General features: G+C 36.1%; 1 protein-coding gene across 10 annotated transcripts in view; it reads left to right on the forward strand.

The window, feature by feature from the left end:
* Window positions 1-21,105, forward strand: part of Epha5 (EPH receptor A5) — a 367,455-nt gene that overhangs the window by 12,912 nt on the left and 333,438 nt on the right. For all 10 annotated transcript variants that reach the window (XM_063273652.1, XM_063273653.1, XM_063273654.1 and 7 more), the window contains exon 2: window positions 19,679-19,743. In XM_063273652.1, the coding sequence (XP_063129722.1) occupies window positions 19,679-19,743 (65 nt within the window). The remainder of the gene's footprint in view (window positions 1-19,678; window positions 19,744-21,105) is intronic.

The following is a 21,105-nucleotide window of genomic DNA, read 5'->3' on the forward strand; positions in this document are numbered from 1 at the left end:
TGAACAAACTATCATGTTTTTCCTCTCCATTTATGTGTAAATTTAGATATAATATTTTATAATAGTTTTGAAAGATGTTTATATTAGGAAAGGATTTCTTGTTTTTCTTTTTTCTCATTTTATTGGATATTTTTTAATTTAAATTTCAAATGTTATTCCCTTTCCTGGTTTCCTGTCCATAAGCTCCATATACCATCCCCTCCCCTTCTTCTATTCAGGTGTTCCCCCTCCCCAACCACCCCCATTCCTGCCTCCCCACCCTGACATTCCCTTACCCGGGAAGGAGGGTCCAGCCTTGGCAGGACCAAGGGCTTCTCCTCCCATTGGTGACCAACAAGGCCATCCTCTGCTACATATGCAGTTGGAGCAATGTGTCTGTTCATTTGTAATCTTTGGGTAGTGATTTAGTCCCTGGGAGCTCTGGTTGGTTCTTGGGGGGTTGCAAACCCCTTCAGCTCCCTCAGTCCTTTCTCTAATTCCTGCAACAGGGACCCCATTCTCAGTTCGACAGTTTGCTTTGTCTATGAATCTCATTAAAAGACCCTTATGAAAATATTCTTCACCTATATATTTCATTACAATACCCTTATTGGTAGGTTACACTAGATAAATTCATTACTGTTATAGAACGATCTAAATTAAGAAAGTATTATTTAATTTAAAGTGCTAGATAATATCAAAGGCTAACACTCTTTGCCAAAATGAGTTCCAGATTTCTAGATGTGCCATGAGGCAGTCAGGGCGCAGGCTTGAGTGGCTCAGACTTGAAGCTGTGGGCCTTCAGCAAACTGGGCAACTCCTCTTCATCTGCTTCTGTGTCTGTAAAGAGGAACGTTGGTATAATACAGTTTAGGATTGTACAGATTGAGCTCAGACCTTTAAAGTGCTTTGCAAAGTTGTATGACTTACAATATGACAGTGTCAAATATTATATGTTCAAAAACTTTGGATCAGCATTCTGACATTTAGCAAAGCGTTAATTAGTATTGTCTTATTTGTTGAAAATGAAGATGCCAGCAGCAAGGTAAATGACTGCAGTTCAATAGCTCATAGAGTCCTTATTTACTCCCTTGGTAAAACTTTTCAATGGACTTCCAGCAGCCTTAGGTTACAAATCAAACCTTAATTATGAGTGCACAGTAATTTTTGATTTGCGTCAGGACCACACCTCCTGTCAGTTCCCCATCACTAACCAATGGAAGGAGAATGGTTTCCTCATCCTCAGTGACCCAGATTCTTCTAACACAATCAGCCACACCCACACTTGCTGCTAGATCTTTATCCTAGGTCTCTATAGATAGATTTCCGCAAGCTTGAGTTTCCATTCCTATTCCTGATGTGGACCGTCACTTGAAATTGTGTTTTCACTTGTTTATACCTTTCTGATTTTCCATAAACATGGAAAATCTTTAAAAATAAAGCTACTCAGGGAAGCATTTCTCTGAAGTTGAATTTCAGTACAAAACAAAGACCTTATGATTTTCCAACGAAAACAGTTTAATTCTACCAAACTAACAGTGGAATGTCTTGGACTTAGCATTTCTTTGATACATCACTGTGGAGAAAGCATTACCTGTTTGGAAGGACATTGAGAGCCAAATTCAAAATGTAATTCTCCATCGGGAACATCAGGGAAGTACAGTACACTCTATAAATCCATGTTTGATGAATGCATACTATGAAGTACGTTCTTTAAGTGACTTAAAATTATTTTTAACAGCAATTTCTTTCAACACCCTATTCTATCCTTGGAGAAGCCAATATAACTCTTTTCTTAAATCCTTAATTAAGTGAACTTAGAATTGGTCTTATAAAACCTCTAGTAAATTAAAAAGTTACTAACTAAAAGATTGTATGATTTGACAGGCGAAGTGAGCCGATACCAACATATGTGCTATCAGAACCATTTACTTTATATTTCTAAAAGCTATCACAAAGATAAAATATCTATGAGAATCATATATATATATAAGGGGTGTTTTTATGTGTATTATGATTAATATTTTGTGATGGCATCAAGTACTGTTTTACTTTTGTCACTTCCCTATGGCAACCTTTTAGCATTCATACATTTGACCCACTTTATGGTTTTTTTCTACTCAAAGTATGACTTAATCTTTCCTACATAAAAACAATTAATACAAACCATCTGTTGTAATTTCAGAAAATGGAAGGAATTCCTTCTTTCTTTATTCTGTTTCCTGAGTATATGCATGCTTACATACTTCCTGAAGCACTTCAGAGTTACAGCTTCATGGTAATTCTTAATATTAAATGGAAAAGGTTAGGAAACTATGTGTCAGCCATCATGTGTATAAAATAGGATTGAAGCACCAGCTTACATGGGAAGTAGTTTTGGTAGCTTATGGGTAGTTGTTCAATTAACCATCCTTCCACGGAAAGTAGCATTTTAATTTCCTGCCAAATAATAACTGTATAAAATATCAGATAATTTTAATTTTTCTAACCTATATAGTTATTTGAATTGAATCATTTTATAGTTAGGAAGGGTGAAAATACTGATGTGAAGACTTATTGGATAATTTCTTTAACTCTCAAGTTATGCCAAATAAACTGATGTTTTCAGTGTAGAAGAAAGTTGATTTTGGTATAGCTCAATAAACTGTAGGAGGTGAGAAGCACTTCGTTTGACAGAGTGTCAGTGTCCAAGTTGCTGAAACTCTTGACTATACCAGTTTAGCCACATACTGCATTTCTCAACCTTTTGCCGTCATTATACTTTTTATTTTATTTATGCTAACAGTGTTCAAGGAAAGAATCAGATTTTAGTAAAAGCACGTGCCTCAGAAACATCAGCATCCACGAGAATAACATGAATACATATGTAAAGGAGTATGGGAAACTCATATTGAGAAATTATGACTATTGAGCCACTTCCACAGAAATTTTAAGTTCAGATCTTCACTTACACAGCTTTTCTTTCCTCATAGAAAATCTGTCAGTTCATCAGGAAGCTAACTTATTTTTCTGATCCCGGGATACCAAAGATGATTACTAGAATGGTAGTTTTGTTGGGGATGGTAAAATACAGAATTCATAGTCACCTTTTGTTTCAAAATATGGGAAACATTTTTCAATGATATAATTCTTCCTCCTCTACATCCTGCTTTCTTTCCACTTTTTCTTCCTCCTCCTATTTTTCCCCCTTGTTTTTTCCTTTCCTTCCTGTATCTTTTCCTCTTACCACCCTTTCTCTCTTTTTTTCTATTATTGCAGAAACATTGATTGAAAATAATTTATTGTAAAACCTAGGCATCTAGTTACTTATTAAATCTACATATGGGTTTCATAGATTTTTTTTCTGTTTTCCTTCTCTTTGCCTGAATAAGCATCTAAGATTTCTCCTTTAAAGCTCATGGTTTCTGTTTGCAGGCTAGAAAAAGGACCATTGTATTAAAGACAGTATGAGAGCATACTTACTTATAAATTTCTAAATATGTGAATAAATCAAACTGCAATGAATTGTGTAGACTACTTTGAGCGAATTTTTTTTCACCAAGCGGTGCTTATCAGAGGCAAACTAAGGACACTGTTAAATATATTGTGCTTGAGTGCCAAAAATCACCTGGTCAAGCTCGTTAAAGCATAGCCCAAAGAATGGTTAATGTCAGAACATCTGTACCAATTATTTTACATTTTAGAAGAACATTGCTTTAAAAAGATGTTCACAAAATAAGATATGTAGATTAGAATTTTGTAGAATTTTGCCAATCTGTAATGGTATACATAAAAAGATCAACTGTTGCTTTCAAGATCACTACAGTTAATATCACCATCCCAATTCAAATGTAGAACAGGAAGGGTCATCGTGTTGAACTAAGTGACAGCACACTTCTCCTGTTGTCCACTGTGTCATACAGACCTGTCAGATGTGTGCAGATGTACTTCCTAGAGGTCTTCACTGCTCTAGGTCTCATCTTTATACAGGTGCTTTAAAACAGACCCAAGATATTTACACTTAAAAAAATCTTGCTATTGAATCCAGTGTGAAAAGTCTATGTTAATTTTGGTCCATTAGAACAATTCCTAGGAATGAACTACTTATAAGGAGAATATTTTGTTTTTATAATCAGTTTCAGAGGCATGGGTCGTGACTGATTGACTATAATTTTGGTGCCATGCTGAAGCCGTACCGTATGATGTATTTAGAAGAGAAAAACAAGCTCTCCATCTCCTGGCAGGGACTGGAATCCTACAGTATGAGTTACATCTTTTGCTGTTATGACCCAAAGCCTGAGAATAAATGTATAAGCAAGGAATAATTACTTTGAATCATACCCTATCACATAACAGTCCATAGCCAAAGTTAAACAAAAGTGAATGCTGGTACTCAGTTCATTTTCTCCTTTATATGCAGCCTAGGCCTCCAGCTTTTGGAATGATGTCCCTGATATTCAGGGAGGGTCAATTCCCCTCCCCCAGGTTATACCTTTCTTGAAATACAGTCACGGGAATAATGGTAGTAAGTTTCCATGGTAATTCTAAATCCAGTTAAGTTCACAGTGAAATTCCATTATGAGTGACTTAGGGTTTTAAAGCCTTGAAGAGACACCATGATCACAGCAACTCTTATAAAGAAATACACACTGGGTATGGATCGAGCATCCAGGACCTCAAAGCCCATAGCCAGTGTGGCTCACCTACTCCAACAAGACTACACCTCTTAAGAATGACATGTCCTATGAGTCTACGGAGGCCAGTTCCTCTCAAACCACCACATTTCACTCCATGATCCTCATATACTTATAGTCATACCACAATGCAAAAATGCCACTAACAGTCTGAAACTTGTTTAAAAGACTCAAGTTAGGGGTTGGGGATTTAGCTCAGTGGTAGAGCGCTTGCCTAGCAAGCACAAGGCCCTGGGTTCGGCCCTCAGCTCTGGAAAAAAAAAAGACTAAAGTTCAGTCTCTTCTGAAATTCATGCAATTTCTTAACTGTAATCCCCTGTAAAGTCAAACTGAAAAAGCGAATGACACGCTTACAGGATAGAATGGCACAGATCACATATTGTAATTCTGAAAGGGAGCCTAGTGAGGAAAGACTAGACAAAATAAAGACCATATCCACTTGGGCAAACTCCAAACTCTGTATTTCCAAGTATGCTATCAAAAAAGACTCTTCAGATTTCCACCTCCTTTCATCTTTGTTGACAGCAATGCACTTCTTTCTCTTGAGCTATTTCCCGCTTCTCTTTGTAGGTATCTCGTGACACTGGCATCTCCCACATCTCGAGATCTCTAAGGCAAATCAAACTTGCCCTTCACAGCATCACACACATGCCTGCCTTCAGTAGCTTCCTGAGCTCTTGTATCCTTTACTCTAAACTCAGAATCACGTGGCTGAAGCTGCCAAGTTCTGCTGCTTGATGTGGCTGCGACTTGACCCCCACCCTCAATTACATCTTTACCAACTTCCTGTTTTCTGTGGTTTTCCTCACCGCCTATGATCGACTCTCCTGAAAGTCAATCTGTAGACCAGGTTTGCCTCAAACTCAGAGATCAGGCTTCTTCCTTTGACTCCAGAGTCCTGAGATTAAATGTACAGACTACCACATCTGTTGTAAGCTTTTCTTTAATTCTTTTTTCATAAATTGGAAGCTTAGATGGGTGGGATCTTGCCCTGAGGTCACCACTCCATTTAACATCGGGATTTTCTTTAATCTGTTTATCTCCTTGAAGACACGACTTAGTTCCATTCCAGTTCCTGGTTCCCATTTGTCCTCAAAATGTACACATTGTACCTTGCTCAGCCTGCTGGATTTCATTATAGAGCTCCATAAACATGGTCACTAATTACCACATGACACAGCCCACACTAGGGTATTCTGAAATCTCTTCTGCAAAGGCAATTAATCTGAAACTCTTCAATTTAGCCTCAGGCAGACTTTTTCAACCAGGGCAGAAAGCAGACACATCCTTCACCAAAATGTCTTAATAGTCTCTAGGCCGCGTACTAACATTCTTCTCCTTTGAAACCTCTTTAACCACGCTTCCCACCCTCAGCACCACAGTCTTCCGTGTTCTTACTAGGATGGCCCATTAAGGCCCACTTGAAGTGTGCAAAGTCTACGTTACACAAAACGAAAGCATAGTCAGGCCTATCACATTCTTAATACACCATTCCTGGACAAACTTCTGTGTTAGGTGTTTAATGCTGTGAAGAGACACTGTGACCAGACATGACCAGAGCAACTCTTATAAGGAAGAACAATTCAATGGGGCTGTCTTACAGTTCAGAGGTTTAGCCAGTCCATTACTTTCTTTGCTGGAAGCATTGCAGTACGCAGGCTAAACACGGTACTAGAGTAGGAGCTGAGGGCTCTACATTCAGATCATCAGGCAGCAGGAAGCAGCTTCTAGCCTGATAGTGGTTTAAGCATCTGAGCCACCAAAGCCCACCCACATTAACAAACTTCTTCCAACGAAGTCACACTTCAGCGAGGGCACACTTCCTAATAGTGCCACTGTCTAAGGGATTATGGGGGCCATTTTTATTCAAACTCCCACAACCTTTCTCCTTATAAACAAACTAGTGGTGACCAGAATAACTCCCATTAATTTCCATCTCATATCTCTTATTTCTACCACTTTCTAATATTGATAAGCTATGATTAAGCCCTAAATATGTGGATTTTACAAGACATTTTTAAATCCAAATTATAGGAAGGGATAGACAGCAAGAGAAGAGGGGAAGAGAGAGAATATGAGGAGAAAGGTATATAAGCTCTTCTCAGTATAAATGTTTATTACTAATTTCATATGAAACAATATGAAATACTTTAAAGATAAATAGATACATTATTATGGAACAACATTATTTACATAAGAGAACAGTAGAGAATAAAATGACTATTTTAATTAAAGCAAGAAATGTAGTCAATAAATATAACACTTGATTTCCAGATTGATACTCAAAATACATAGTTTAATTTTTTCATTATCTTTTAAAATAATATTAAGTATATTTGAAATGAATGTAATAAGTTGCAAATGTTGTCAAGGTTATTTGGGGCTATTGATGGGTTTAGAACACTCTTCTGACATAAGTGGCATCTACACATATGGATTTCATTCACACTGACACACATATACACATCAATAAGAATAAAATATAAAAGGAAATAAATAGTAAGCCAAAGAAACAATAAACACATACCTATGCCTATGTGCTTGTGACGGCTTCTCTATTAGCATAGATTCAAATCCAATCATCCTTTATACCACCTTGCAACCTGGAGTGATAGTGATTACTCAGATCATTTTGAACTTTGATACATTTTAATAAAGACTGAGGGATAATTAGGTACTGGCATAAGGAATGATTCATAGCCAAGAGCCATCTTGTATATATCATCCATTTTATTCTAATCATTTATATGTCTCTTTGTGTTTTAAAAATAAAGTGTCCAGGATCAGATACAAAGTCAATTCTTCCTCGATTCAGGTGCTTCCAATATAATAGATATCTAAATTGGATATTAAGGACAAGACTTTTATTGCTACATTGTTGCTTACTCTTCTGTTTTGTGAAACTTAAAACTTGACTGGCTGTGACCAGTTTCATAGGAAATTGTAATTCTCTAGCATGGGGAATTAGGGTGTGCTCTGCTTAAATGAATACTTTTGAATTTTTCAGCTTGTTAAAAACGTATGTATTTTGTTTATGTGTCTCCAGGCCTATTTATACATACATGGAGTACAGAGAACAGACTATGTACCATTCCTGGGAAGGCTGTATACATCCTTTGAAACAAGGCCTCTCATTGCTCTGAAGAATGCTCATTAGTATGGAGTGGTTAGCTATGCCCCATAGATTCTTCTTTACCCTCCTTCCCCAGCACTGGGCTACAGGTCATTAAGACTGATACTTTTCTTAGCACTGTATGGATTGAACTCAGGTCCTCATGCTTGCAAGGTAGGTGGCTTACAAACTAACCCCTCCAGCCAGTCACTAATTTTCATCTTGTATAGACTATGTTAAGGATATTATTATAAATGCTGGTCTCTGTCACATACTATTTATGACTCATGAATTTAATAAAACATATTGATACAAGAAATAATTATTTAGAGGGTTGAACCTTTGTGTTTGGCACGTTAGACACTGGATCAGATTCAATGGAGAAGTAAGAAGAAAAAGCCTTTGATTAGATAACTCAGATTTAGATTACAGCTCTGTGCTTATATTAGTTTTGGGACCTTGGGCCATTGGCCTGTTTAACTTTTCTCAGCTTCAATTTCCTTATCTGTAAAATGAGAAACATAGCATACCCAAAGATCAGTGTTAAGATAAAGTGATAAAATGTGAGTACAGACACATATAATTTTATTAGTTTCAATCGCTGCTGTTACAGACATGAGAATTGAGTCTTTGAAACTTAAAAAAAAAAAAAGAAAGAAAGAAAAATCACATCCTCGATGTTATATAGCCACAAAACCAATACTACATGAATACCAATCATTATCTGTTTCATGAAGCATTCTTCAACTTAATTGTGAAGAAACGTATTTATTTCGAGTGCTATGGAATTGCAAAAGTTTGTTTTTGAAAGGAATACCTTCCTAGAATAGTTTTACCCACAGTATTGTAGAAGTACGCATTTGCCTTGAGACATAGTCTGTGATAGTCTTCTTAACCTCTTACGTCATGCAAGGCTGACGTTTCTTTCTCAGATGTAAAGGGTGTAAGAGACTTCCCATGTTGAGTTGCCATAGCTGACAAGGTAGTCACGGAGACCATATGGTACTGCTGTTTTCATGCAGTGTGGTCTGTGAAGGTAGCACATTGCTTGTTACTCATAGTCTAGCTGTCAGTGCGTTTCTGTTAGCTTTGCTTAAGTGTTTTGTTCAGACTCATAGATAGGAACCGTGACTCATTCCATGTCACTGGGATGACACTTTCAGGGTTCATTATTAATTCATAATCTTTAGAATGTATTTCTGACTAAAACTCATTCCATCATAGGTGTCTGGTTTTGGTTTTGGGGTTTTTTTTGGTGTAAATATTGCTCAATAAACTTGAAAATCAGCAAGAATATTTTCTTTATCCATGACAAACATATTTTCTCAAAAGCAATAAGAAAAAATGAAGAACCAGGGACTGGTGAGATGGTTCAGTTGGTCATAGCATATTATTCTTACAAAGGACCTGAATGTGGTTCTCAGTATACACGTTGGGTGTCTCAGAAGCACCAGTAATTTGGGTTCTAGGGAATCTCATACCTTTTTGTTTATTAGTAAGAAATCACTGGAGAAAGAGATCTGATAGAATGAAAAAATATATATATATATATATATATATATATATATATATATATATAGAGAGAGAGAGAGAGAGAGAGAGAGAGACATGTTCCAATGAACCATCCATGAACCTGAATGTCTCAACTGGTCATATATATATATATATATATATATATATATATATATATATATGTCATATATGCCAGCATCCCCCAAAAGTAAGATCTAATACTATGAAGAAATGAACTTGGCAGCAAGCATGAGGCAACAGACAAAGAATAGGGCCTTCCTTCTTCTGTGTCCTTTATGGTGGCTGCCGCCAGCAGGTGAACCTCAGACTTAAGATAGATTTTTCCCACCTCTAAAGATCCAGATTTAGGATGTGTTCCCACCTCACATAATTCAGGGAAGGAAAAGCCATCACAGGTGTACCCTGTTGCCTGGGCTTTAGTTGCCTATGTAGTAAAGCGGACAACCGAGAATAATCATCGCACTGTGGCGCCTGAAGACATGTGGTGCACACACAAATAAAGTGCATGTGTGTAAATAAAAATAAAAGTAAGTAACAAGAATATTTTAAACAAAAAAGACTGGCCTAAGTCTTTTGTGGACAGAATTTTGTAGGATCAAATAAACAAGGTAAGAAAAGCAGACTCTAGAAGCAAAAGAGGAACTTGCCTTCACGCTCTGACAACTGTATTCTAGCAGTTGAAAGACCTTCTTTTGCCTGTAACAACAATTATATTGTCTACCTAGGTTAAGCAATAAAATTGATTTTTGTAGTATAAAAGCAATTCCTAAGAGAAGGGGGTTTCAAGCTTAGATAGATTAGCATCGTTATGATATAAGTTGGAATTTATTCTCTATCTCTTCGTCCTGCCAACCGTGTTCTGCAGGCTTTGCTTTCCCACACTTTCCCTCCTGTTCTTCAGGTGGCTCGTATCTGGTCCAAGAAGTACATGGCCAATCCAAGACAGTGAGAAGTGGTATTTGGCCTCGTGACTTTGTCACTTGAAAATAGTTTCAAAAATTCCCTTTCCTTGCAGAATCCCTTCACAGCTCATTGAACAGAACTGATTTAAAAGTAGGACCCCAGTAATGGAACTGAAATTAGTTTTTCTTCCTATAGGATTTTGCCAGACTAGCTACAGGGTCAAACGAAACAGAGCCTGCGATCAAAGAGAGTTATCAAGGACATGTGTGGAATGTATGGGATTTGTTCAATCACTCAGTGTGGTGGTAAAAGTAAAGGGATAACTCTGGTTTCAGGATGTCTTAGTTCTACTGACCAATGTAGGGAAAATGAGAGGAAAATGGGTTGTGTAGTTGTTTTGTTCAGTTTTGGTAGAATATTGGGAATTGTATTTTGGTGATTAGATATATACTGGAATGTAGTGCTGGAAATGACAAAAGGGTTAATCATGTTATATATAATAGGATTCATAATGAAATCACAGATATAGTATTCCCTGGAAGAAAATACAAGGTTTAATTTAAATATATTTGTTTAAAATGCTTTGCAGAGCAAGGGAGTATAATAGAGGAAGCAGGAATAAATTAACACAATTATATAAATGTAATTTTGATAAATATATCAGTAACAAAGGGAGAAAACAGCCTGTTCAGTAGATGACACATGGAAAAGTAGGTATTCATCTACAGCAGAAATTAGGCTCCAATGTCTAATCCTGCAAAAAAATGAAAGGTCTGAGTAGAACAACCACCATTATATGAAATATAAAATGCTGGATCTGTTGGATACAAGCATTGGGAGCATGTCTCAGGACACAGACACAGTCAAGCATTTTAAATAGAAAACCAATGTCACAGACTATAGCCCCAAGCATTGGAAAATGGGAGATTACATGAAATCAAAAGATGTGTTCAAAGCAAGAGGATCTATCCACAAAATGAATGGACAATGTTCAGAGTGGGAGAAAAAATGCAGCTATTTTCCAGACTTTGATTCACAAATAAAATACGTAAGTAACTGCAAACACCAAAACTTCTCTTGCCAATCAATAAATAGGCCAATAACCTGAACAGATCATCTTCAAAAGAGTAACAATAGTTGTCCAATAAATAAATAAGTAGATGATAGATGGATAAATAAATAGATGAATAAATATTTCTAAAAGCATTAAACATCCTTAGTCATCAAGGCAATAAACACTAAACTAATTTATAATTTAGCCTTACCTAGTTAGAATGACAACTAATGTAAGGAAAGATTACAGAATAGAAAAAAATTGTCACTTTTAATAGAAGTGCAAAAACTGCATTTGCACTGGAAATTGGTGTTGATGTTCCTCTCAAACAAAGAGCAATAATTAATAGTGAAAAAGGAGGTCTCATATATGATACACCTCTCTCAATCCTGGGCGTATACCCAAAGGACTCTATGCTCTACCATAGACATATTTGCACATCCGTGCTGTATATTGCTGATCTTTTCACACTGGAGAAGAATGGAATCATTCTAGTTATCCACTAAAGTAGATTGTGATTATGAAAATATGTTATATATAATTTATGATACAGTATTTATAACATAAGTGGATAAAATTAGAAATAGTTTCCCAAGTGAGTAAAGCTGGGGTCTGAAAGAAAAATACTGCATGTTCTGCTGTTTTAGTAGATGCTGGCTTCTAATTTCTATGTATATGGAAATATGGAAATAAGTTCTTGATTTAGAAGGGGTGCAGAGTAAGAGGGAAAGAAGCTTTAATTAGGGCAGGTATAGAAGATAACAGAACAGTTAATAAAAACCTGGAAAGAGGAATCCTAGGTAAGGCAAAGGTAAAAGGATAGGTTAGAGACACAGTGACCAGAAAGAGAATCCTTTGTTCTGAGAATAGTATCAGGTAAAACTAAATATATATTTACATGATGTAAAGAAATCTATTACTTTGTGAGCTAAGTAAAAAATAAATTAAATAAAAATAAGCCAATAAATTGATTTTAGAATACTTTTAGAATAATAGAAAAAGAGTACTTAACTACACAAACGGAGGCTTGTTGGATAATGCTGGCATTTGAAAGTACTGTTAAGTTAGAATGGACTTAGTATTTGCTGGTAGTTGTCTTTAGGTAATGGCAGTAAGACACATGTCTCTAGGCTAAGGTGGCATTTCAGGAAAAATCATTAGTGCTCATAATCTGTCACTAAGGCCTCATGTATTGTGACATGATCTTTTACTTCTTGTTTCCATGAGGGGTACTGAACAGGACACCAATGTTCTGCTTGAACATTCTGAAGAATTTCTAAGATGAGTATCTGAAAGAGATTATATAAGTGTTCCATGGCCTCTTCCATATATTGGTAAAAACCCTGCTTGCTTATATTATTTTTGTGTTCATGGGAAGCTTAGAATTAGAGAAGAAATAAACTTTCTCCCATTCATTATCCATGAGACTTTGTATTACTATGGGTTTTTGTCTTTAAGTCAAATATATTTGAAATCTACGTAATATCCTCAACCTGTAACATAGCTTTTTACCCAATTTACAGATTTAATTTTCTGATGAGAAACAGATGTCCTTTTACTCTTTACTCATGTTTGTTAGCTGCGCGTTGTCCCCTGAAGTAGTTGACAAACTGTTAAGTCAAGCCCTGAAGCCAGAAATCATATATGTGCTGAATGGATCCATGGAGAGAGGGTTGGACAGCTGTGGAGATGTTGTTTGCTCCCACAAATTATTTAAAAATATGATATTTGTTAAACCTTCATGTAGTAGGAAAGATCTAACTGGTATTATAAGTGATTGCTAATGTGAGCATCATGAAAGAAAGTTAACAGTGACAGAGTGAGAATATGCCTTCCTACACGGGATTGCCCTTGTTGTCCTCAAGTATCACATATTTTTTCACCATAGGTGGATGGTGACAATATCAAAGATCCTTCCTTGGTTATTTGATTATCCAATGAATGAAAATATATTTATTCATGTGTGCTTCTTTTCCTCAATAGTGCAGCATATTTTTGTGGTCCTAATGGCTCACGTTAGCAATATAATCTCTGGTTGTTCGCAGTTGAGAACTTAGTCTTTTAATACACACATAGTCTCTTCATTATTTTTGTTCTTGTACCTCTTAATCCCATCACAAATAAATTTGTGACTCTCTGATTATTGTAGATTATTTACAACTTTTCTAGCTACAAAAAGCATTGAGATTATTTAAATGGATTATTTTGACATTAAAACATACTTGTGATATTTTAGATTTAGTTTCTGCTAGAATACTCTTTGGCTAATACTTATATATTTGATGATTGAAATTTTTCCAAATAGATGGCTCAGAACTTATGAGTGCATGCTAGTTTTACAGAAGACCCAAGTTCAATTTTCTGCACCTATGCCAAACCCACAGTAGCATGCCTCAGATGACTTCTTTTGGCCTCCATGGGCACACACACACACACACACACACACACACACACACACACACTAATGGAAATAATAATCTTTTTAAAAAGACTTTAAAATTTATTATATTAGTTATTTTCCTTTTCCACATTGACTAGGAATTTGCAGTAGATTACATACCCATTCATCCCAGTGGGCTTATTTCTCCTCAAACCATCATTCCTTTATTACTGATTAGCCTACCAATCAGCCTTCTTCCTCATAATTATACGATTAATAGTTGAGTGAGAAAATGAACTTGAAGGCTTTTTTTTCAGTTCCATTGTGTGGTTTCATTTAAAAATATAAATAACAAAATAAAAACATTTTTCCACAAAATATCAGATATTTAATTAATGCTTTCCAGAGTCACTGTGGTATCAAACATTTCCTCTAATTATATTCATTAGTGGCTTCTCTCGGACAAGTTTTAATTAAGTTGTACAATGAAGATCAATACTCATTGAGTATTCATTGTAATTTACAACACACATATATATTGTTCAGAACAATTTAATTACTGTAATTGCAGCAAAGAAGACATGTAGAAATGGCACTCTATTACTGCCAATCCACTCTTTAATAAGTTTGTTAATGTCATGGGGAAATTATCTTCTCAAATTCACATTTGTATGCACTCTGTCTACCTCTCAGTTGTTTTTTAATACAGATTTATAAAATGTTTCCATATGCGTATATGTGGAAATAGAAATATTAATGACATTACTGACAGTGTTTTTCCTATGTTCCATCATAAATATTGAGAAAAATTGAAGTGTAAATAATAATATCCATAATTACACCAATTTAGTGAAATTGTATAAGGGAATTACACAGATAGATTATTCTATTTTATTTCTGTAAATTAGACTCCTGTTGCTTTAACTTCATATTTTTACATAAGGATTTAATTTTGTTATATAAGGAATGCTTCCCAATATGCTAACTTCTGTTCAAAGATGTTCTCCCAATAGCACAGTATAAAAATAAATGGAAAGGAGAAAAATTGTGTTAATATCAGTAGATAAATGCCAGAGCATCTCTACCTTGGGACAAGTAAAATGTTGGTGAGATCATTGTTTCATGGAGTTCTTTGTTTATGTAAAAGGGGAATGGTTTGCCAGTGTTCTTGGCTTTTCTCATCCCCAAGTAGCAGAATCAAAAAAGGAAGAAGAAGAAGAAGAAGAAGAAGAAGAAGAAGAAGAAGAAGAAGAAGAAGAAGAAGAAGAAGAAGAAGAAGAAGAAGAAGAAGAAGAAGAAGAAGAAGGAGAAGAAGGAGAAGGAGAAGGAGAAGGAGAAGGAGAAGGAGAAGGAGAAGGAGAAGGAGAAGGAGAAGGAGAAGGAGAAGGAGAAGGAGAAGGAGAAGGGAGAAGGAGAAAAGAAGAAGAAGAGGAGGAGGAGGAGGAGGACGAGGAGGAGGACGAGGAGAAAGGAAAAGATTAGATACCTATGGACGTCATCAGAGATAGCAGATAAGAACTACTGTTGAATGCTGATTGAGAAACACTCTCTGGATCAGTTCCTTGACAAGAAGATTCATTCATAATCACTTAGTTATTGAATATTTGACCTTAGCCAGGATTGTAAGCTTGTGTTGGCTGTTGTGGGTGTTTTTTTACAGTTTAAATTATTGTTTATTAGCATGTGTACATGTGTGTGCTCAACTATAAACATGTGAGTATAAGTCTCTGATACCAGAAGAAAATCTCATAGTTTGAGCTGGAGTTAAAGGCTTATATGATCTGTCTGATATTGTAGATGGAAACAGAATTCATGTATTCTGCAAGAAAAGTACAAAATCTTAATTATTGAGCTACCTTTCCAGCCCCATATATTGTGTTTTTTTTTTTTTTTTTAGGAGTAAGACAAGTCATTGTGATTAAGTGATGAGAGCTAGATGATATCAGGACTCTGAGGGTTCATTTCTGGGTCTTCATTTTCTTTCTATTGCTCTATCTGACTGTCTCTGTACCAATATCATACAGTATTTTTTTTAAAATCATGATTGCTCTGTAATACAGCTTGAGGTCTTGTCCAAGGCTGCTGTCAATTCCCCAGGCTTAAGTAACCCTCCCACTGAAATCCAAACACTGCACTCAGGTAAAGGAAGGGGAGGAGCAGGGATGAAAGACATTACTATATCAAATGGCAAATAAGAATGAAGAATTAGCAATTCTCAGAAATGTGAAAGTCATTTAATATATGCAAACAGCATATTTATTGATTAAGGAGAAAAGTATATTAAACTTATTTGGCAGAAGTATTTGATTACAGCTCGCATTACACATTCTGTCTCTGAAAGAATCAGTGCAGGAACCTGGAACTGAAAGAGAAGCCACAGAGGCATGCTGCTCATGGGCTTGCATTTCTATACTTTTTACTTTATGTATGAATTGAAACTGTTTTCTTCTAGCTGTCTGAAGACTTGATCAAGGCCTGAAGAGTTTATTCTACCTTCCGTACACAAATAGCAACATAACTTTATATCTTTTTTTCTCAACTACAAATTATCTCACTGTAGATGTAAATATCTTACTTGCATCGTGAGTTTAGTGGAAACATTTATTCTCAAAAGGAAGTAATTTTCAGATGCTTGTAAAAAGTGAGATGTATGTATTTCCCATCAACTTCATCACCTATTTTCCTAAGTTTTTATATAACCATTAGGTAAAATTGTAGGCTACAAATTCTTGATTTCTAGCGTATTTCCTGTCTTATATTTTTGCATTTTAGTCAGGTATCACCAACTACTGTGCCAAAATTGAAATAACATCTAAGCTAGTGTCCTGAAACCATTAATTCACTTCTATATACATTTGAGCCCCAAAGGAGCAATGTAGTTTAATGTATGCTAAAGTAAATTCAAGGGGCAGTAACTAAAGTTTGAAGACATTGGAGTTCGGTAGTTATTAATGAATACTTAAAGCTGCAAGTTAGGAAGAGGCCAGGCTAACAGGCTGCTACAGATTCCTAGTGTATCTAAGCACATCAGTTTTGATCACAGGTTGAAGCTCTCCTGACTGTAGCATCCCTACACCTTCTGTTTGATGATATGAACTAGTTTATCTCAACTACACAGGCGTACTGCAGCTCAGTATCAAAGGCGATCCAAAGGAATCATTAAAATGAATAAACATAACAATTTAAGTGCTCACTCCCCTGGCATTTAGTCATGTCTAGACAGAACCTAGTGTCCCAGATACAGTAAAAGGAGGACAAGGACATTTATGTTTAATGTAACCTTATTCCCATGGAGACCAGAAAAGTCAGCAGCAGAGTAAAACGAAGAGCTTGGTTCTTACTGATGAGGTAGGTGCAGTATCTGGTAGGACTGACATGTGATCGGGGTGACAGGACAATTGTGCTTTCTTTTCTTTTCTTTTCTTTTCTTTTCTTTTCTTTTCTTTTCTTTTCCTTTCCTTTCTTTTCTTTTCTTTTCTTTCCTTTCCTTTCCTTTTCTTTCCTTTCCTTTCCTTTTCTTTTCTTTCCTTCCTTTCTTTTCTTTCCATAATTTGTTCTTTCTTTTTATTATTTTATTTAATTTTTATTCTTTAATCTTTTTTTACAGTCCAGTCTTTATTCCACTCCCAGTCTGCCCTTTGGCTGTTCCTCATCCCATACCTCCTCCCTGTCTCCAAGAGGATGTCTCCACCCCACTATACCTCCCCACTCCCTGGGGCCTCAAGTCTCCTGAGGGTTAGATGCATCTTGTCTCACTGAGACCAGACTGGGCAGTCCTCTGCTGTATTTGTGTTGGAGGCTTCATATCAGCTGGTGTATGCTGCCTGGTTGGTGGCTCAGTGTCTGAGAGATCTCCGGTATCCAGTTGCTTGAGACTGATGGTCTTCTTTAGGGTCACCCTCCTCCTCAGCTTCTTCCAGTTTTTCCCTAATTCAACCCCAGCTGTCCCACGCTTCTGTTCATTGGTTAGTTATACATATCTGCATCTGACTCTTGCAACTGCTTGTTGGGCCTCTTGGAGGGCAGTCATGATAGGCTCCTGTTTGTAAGCCCACCATAACATTAGTAATAGTGTCAGGCTTTGGGGCTTCCTCTTGAGCTGGACCCCACTTTGAGCCTGTCACTGGACCTTTTTTCCCTTTTAACTATGTTTTTTTCAATAAAGGCATCATACTAGAAAGAACTGACAGTTCTTCACACAATGTGAGGCAAGTATGATTAAAGTGGTTTAATGTTAATGAAAAGTCCGACTTGGCATCTTAAGTCTACAAAACTACAAAAACAATTATACTCAGGAATCCGGAAAAGTCATGCCATGTGAAAGTTAGCATGTTCTGTGTTTTCTACAACCATTAAATTGATTTATAGGATACATATCCTTGCATGTATATTTTCTCAGTGGAATTCACTAAATGTGAAGTAGATTTATATGTTAAGTGCACATAACTTTTGGGAAATGACCTCAGTTCCACTTTCAGCTGTGGCTCTATGTCGTAGTGATTTTCCCTTACCCTCACAGTGTGGTATGACATGCTCCCTTGTTTACCAACTCTTGTTCAGTTGATATTTCAGACTTGCACTTGCAGACAGAATAACACTTTTAAAATTGATAAAATTCCAAAATGCTGGCTCTTGATTGTGATATGGGTAGTTTCAAGAGAGACTACATGTGGCTCTGTTCTATTCCCATAAGCTAAGCTCAATCAAAGCAGTTCAGTTACTTCGGGGGGAAAAGATGTAAAAACCATAGAAAGATAATTTTCTTCGATCCATACCCAAAGCATTTAACAAAACTGTATTCTTTAAACTAATTTTGTTTCCCAAAAACAGAATGTAAGCACATTGTGCACATCTGTACCTAGGTCAATGTGAGTTTATGCACTTATCTGTTGGTCCCTTTATAATGAAGGTATTTATATCAATCCTGGGACTTCTAAAAATCTTACATTTCTTGAAATCTTAGGATTTCAGGACATAAAGTATTTAAAAAATTGAGGCCTATCTTAGACTGGATATATCTAAGTAGCCATGGGATTCTTAACTACGAGTTTGTGAATTGCTAGATTCTTCATCTTGAGTAAAGTTATATCCATTTGTTTCTTACATAAATTTTCACCTGTACTGAAGATTTTGATGATTATCATGAAAACATTAAACGTGCTTGTGAGATGTTTACTGTTATTTAATGTCATTATTTGCTGATTCTTAACAGCCCTTGAGATAAAAATAAAACATGCTTAGCTATAATTTTTAAGGCTGTGAAGCAATGCCAACTCTAAGTAGTTGTTTTGTTTGCGGGCTTGTTTTGAAGACTTAAGATTTTCACCACCATTGTGAGACTTTTAGGGGTCCCAATTGAGGTTTAATAATAAAGACAAGGAGACATCTGTGTGGTTTAAAGCCTGACTGGCCTTTGGCTGGAGCAGTTTCTTAGCTAGTTTCTTATTTAACTCCTCTGCTACTGCATGCCACCATGTAGGTCTGTCCCCTACCTCCCTGCTGTGTTCCTGTCCATGTTCTGTCAGGTTGCTCCAGTCTCTGCCTGGTTGTTCTGCAGGATCTCCTTCACTAGCAATGGCTACCAGCTCTTTATTATGCAGAAAACCACACTCCTTATTCAACCGATTGGCTTTGGGGGCTAATGACTTGCCTTTCTGTTTTGGGGCAGATAAGGAGTGACAAACATTGACACATCCTGTTATCATTCCTGGCTTCCTCGATTGACAGCTGAGAACACAGGGACACACTTTTTCATAGTCAATAAACACAATACTTGTGGGTGATCCCAACACGTCTTATTTGAACTTTGAGTTTTATTTGATAAAAATAGCATTTAGGTTTATAAGTACTTTGAATGTCTTTGTTACAATTCGTCAATCATTTCCTGTAAATCAACTGTCCCTTTTCATTATAATAATAGTTTGTTACTCATGCCTTGGTCATAAAAAGTCATACTCTAATCTTGGTAATATAAACAGTATTCATCTCAGCAGGGCTACAATAGGGATATACTCAGTTGGTGTTTTGTTCTTTTCCTTTTTCAGTGAATTTATTGGATTCGCGCACTGTCCTGGGAGACCTTGGATGGATTGCTTTTCCAAAGAATGGGGTAAGTTCTTCAGAAAGTTTCCATTAAACATAGCCTAAATACGTAACCTTCATCCTACAAAAGTCGCATATGATTGTAATTTAATTGGACATTTTTGTCAAGAGAGAAGGGTGGAATATTTCTATAAATTGGGTTTTGGGGTATCTCAAATGAGTTCTGATAAAAAAATTAACTGAAAGGGAAGGGTTTTCAATGACTAAATATCAAACACGCTGCTTTCCTTTCAGTATTTCTGCACACACACACACACACACACACACACACACACACACACACACACACAGAGAGAGAGAGAGAGAGAGAGAGAGAGAGAGAGAGGAAACAAAAACTTTCAGCACCTAGGAAATGTGGTGCTTTTGCCACAATCATAGTTAAGTTACTTAGGGAACGTAACTGACATCTTTGTGCACCATTAATGATGTAGATATCAAATCATCTTTTATGTTACTTCAAAAGAATTGAGACCATTACAAGAGTTCAGTTAAGTTTCCTTCAAGCCAAAAACATGTCTTCAGTTGCATTACCATTTAAATGTTTTGTACCAAGCTTTGAATTTAGATGTCATTTTAAATATATATATACATATATATGTATATATATAATGTATATTACAGATTTGTAAATTTAAAAGAGGATTACAGGATTATCTTCCCAATTAAATTCACAAGTACGTATCAGAAAATGAAAGACCAAATTAAATATATTCTTCTATAATGTCATCATGTTATGATGAAAATCTATTTTTATAATTTCATAACAAAACAATTCTAATTTTATTAACCTATAAAATTAAGAGTTTGACATTTTAAAAATTTCAAGCCAAAATTATACTCAAGTGCCTTGACAAGAAACCCAAAATTTTCAATTGTGTGTTTTAAAATTACACTTATGGATTTAAGACTATACATCTATTTTATTTTAATACGCCTGTCAGCAACAAATTTATCACATCATCTACACAAAACACATAAGATGGAAACAACTTTAAGCAAGTGAATATTATAATAGTCTTCTGCTAACCACATAATTACGCAGAATATTACAATTATCTTTTCATTAATGAGAAAACCAGTTGAATTGATTAGTCCTTGTGCTGGTTTGTGCTGGTTATCCTGACACAAGCTAGAGTCATTTGAGAAGCTGAAACCACAATTGAGCATTAGCCTCACTCAGTTTGGGCATGACTGTGGGGCATTTTTCTGATTGTTGAGTTATTTGTTTAGGAGGGCCCAGCCCACTGTAGGCCTATGACCTGTGTGCAGGCAGCCTTAGGCTGTGTAGGAAAGCAAGCTGAACAATCCATGAGGGGTAAACCAGTAGGGACCCTGCCTCCAAGGTCCCTGCCTCTGGTCTTATTTGAGT

Source organism: Rattus norvegicus, chromosome 14 (assembly GCF_036323735.1).
Source record: "Rattus norvegicus strain BN/NHsdMcwi chromosome 14, GRCr8, whole genome shotgun sequence".
Lineage (NCBI taxonomy): Eukaryota > Metazoa > Chordata > Mammalia > Rodentia > Muridae > Rattus > Rattus norvegicus.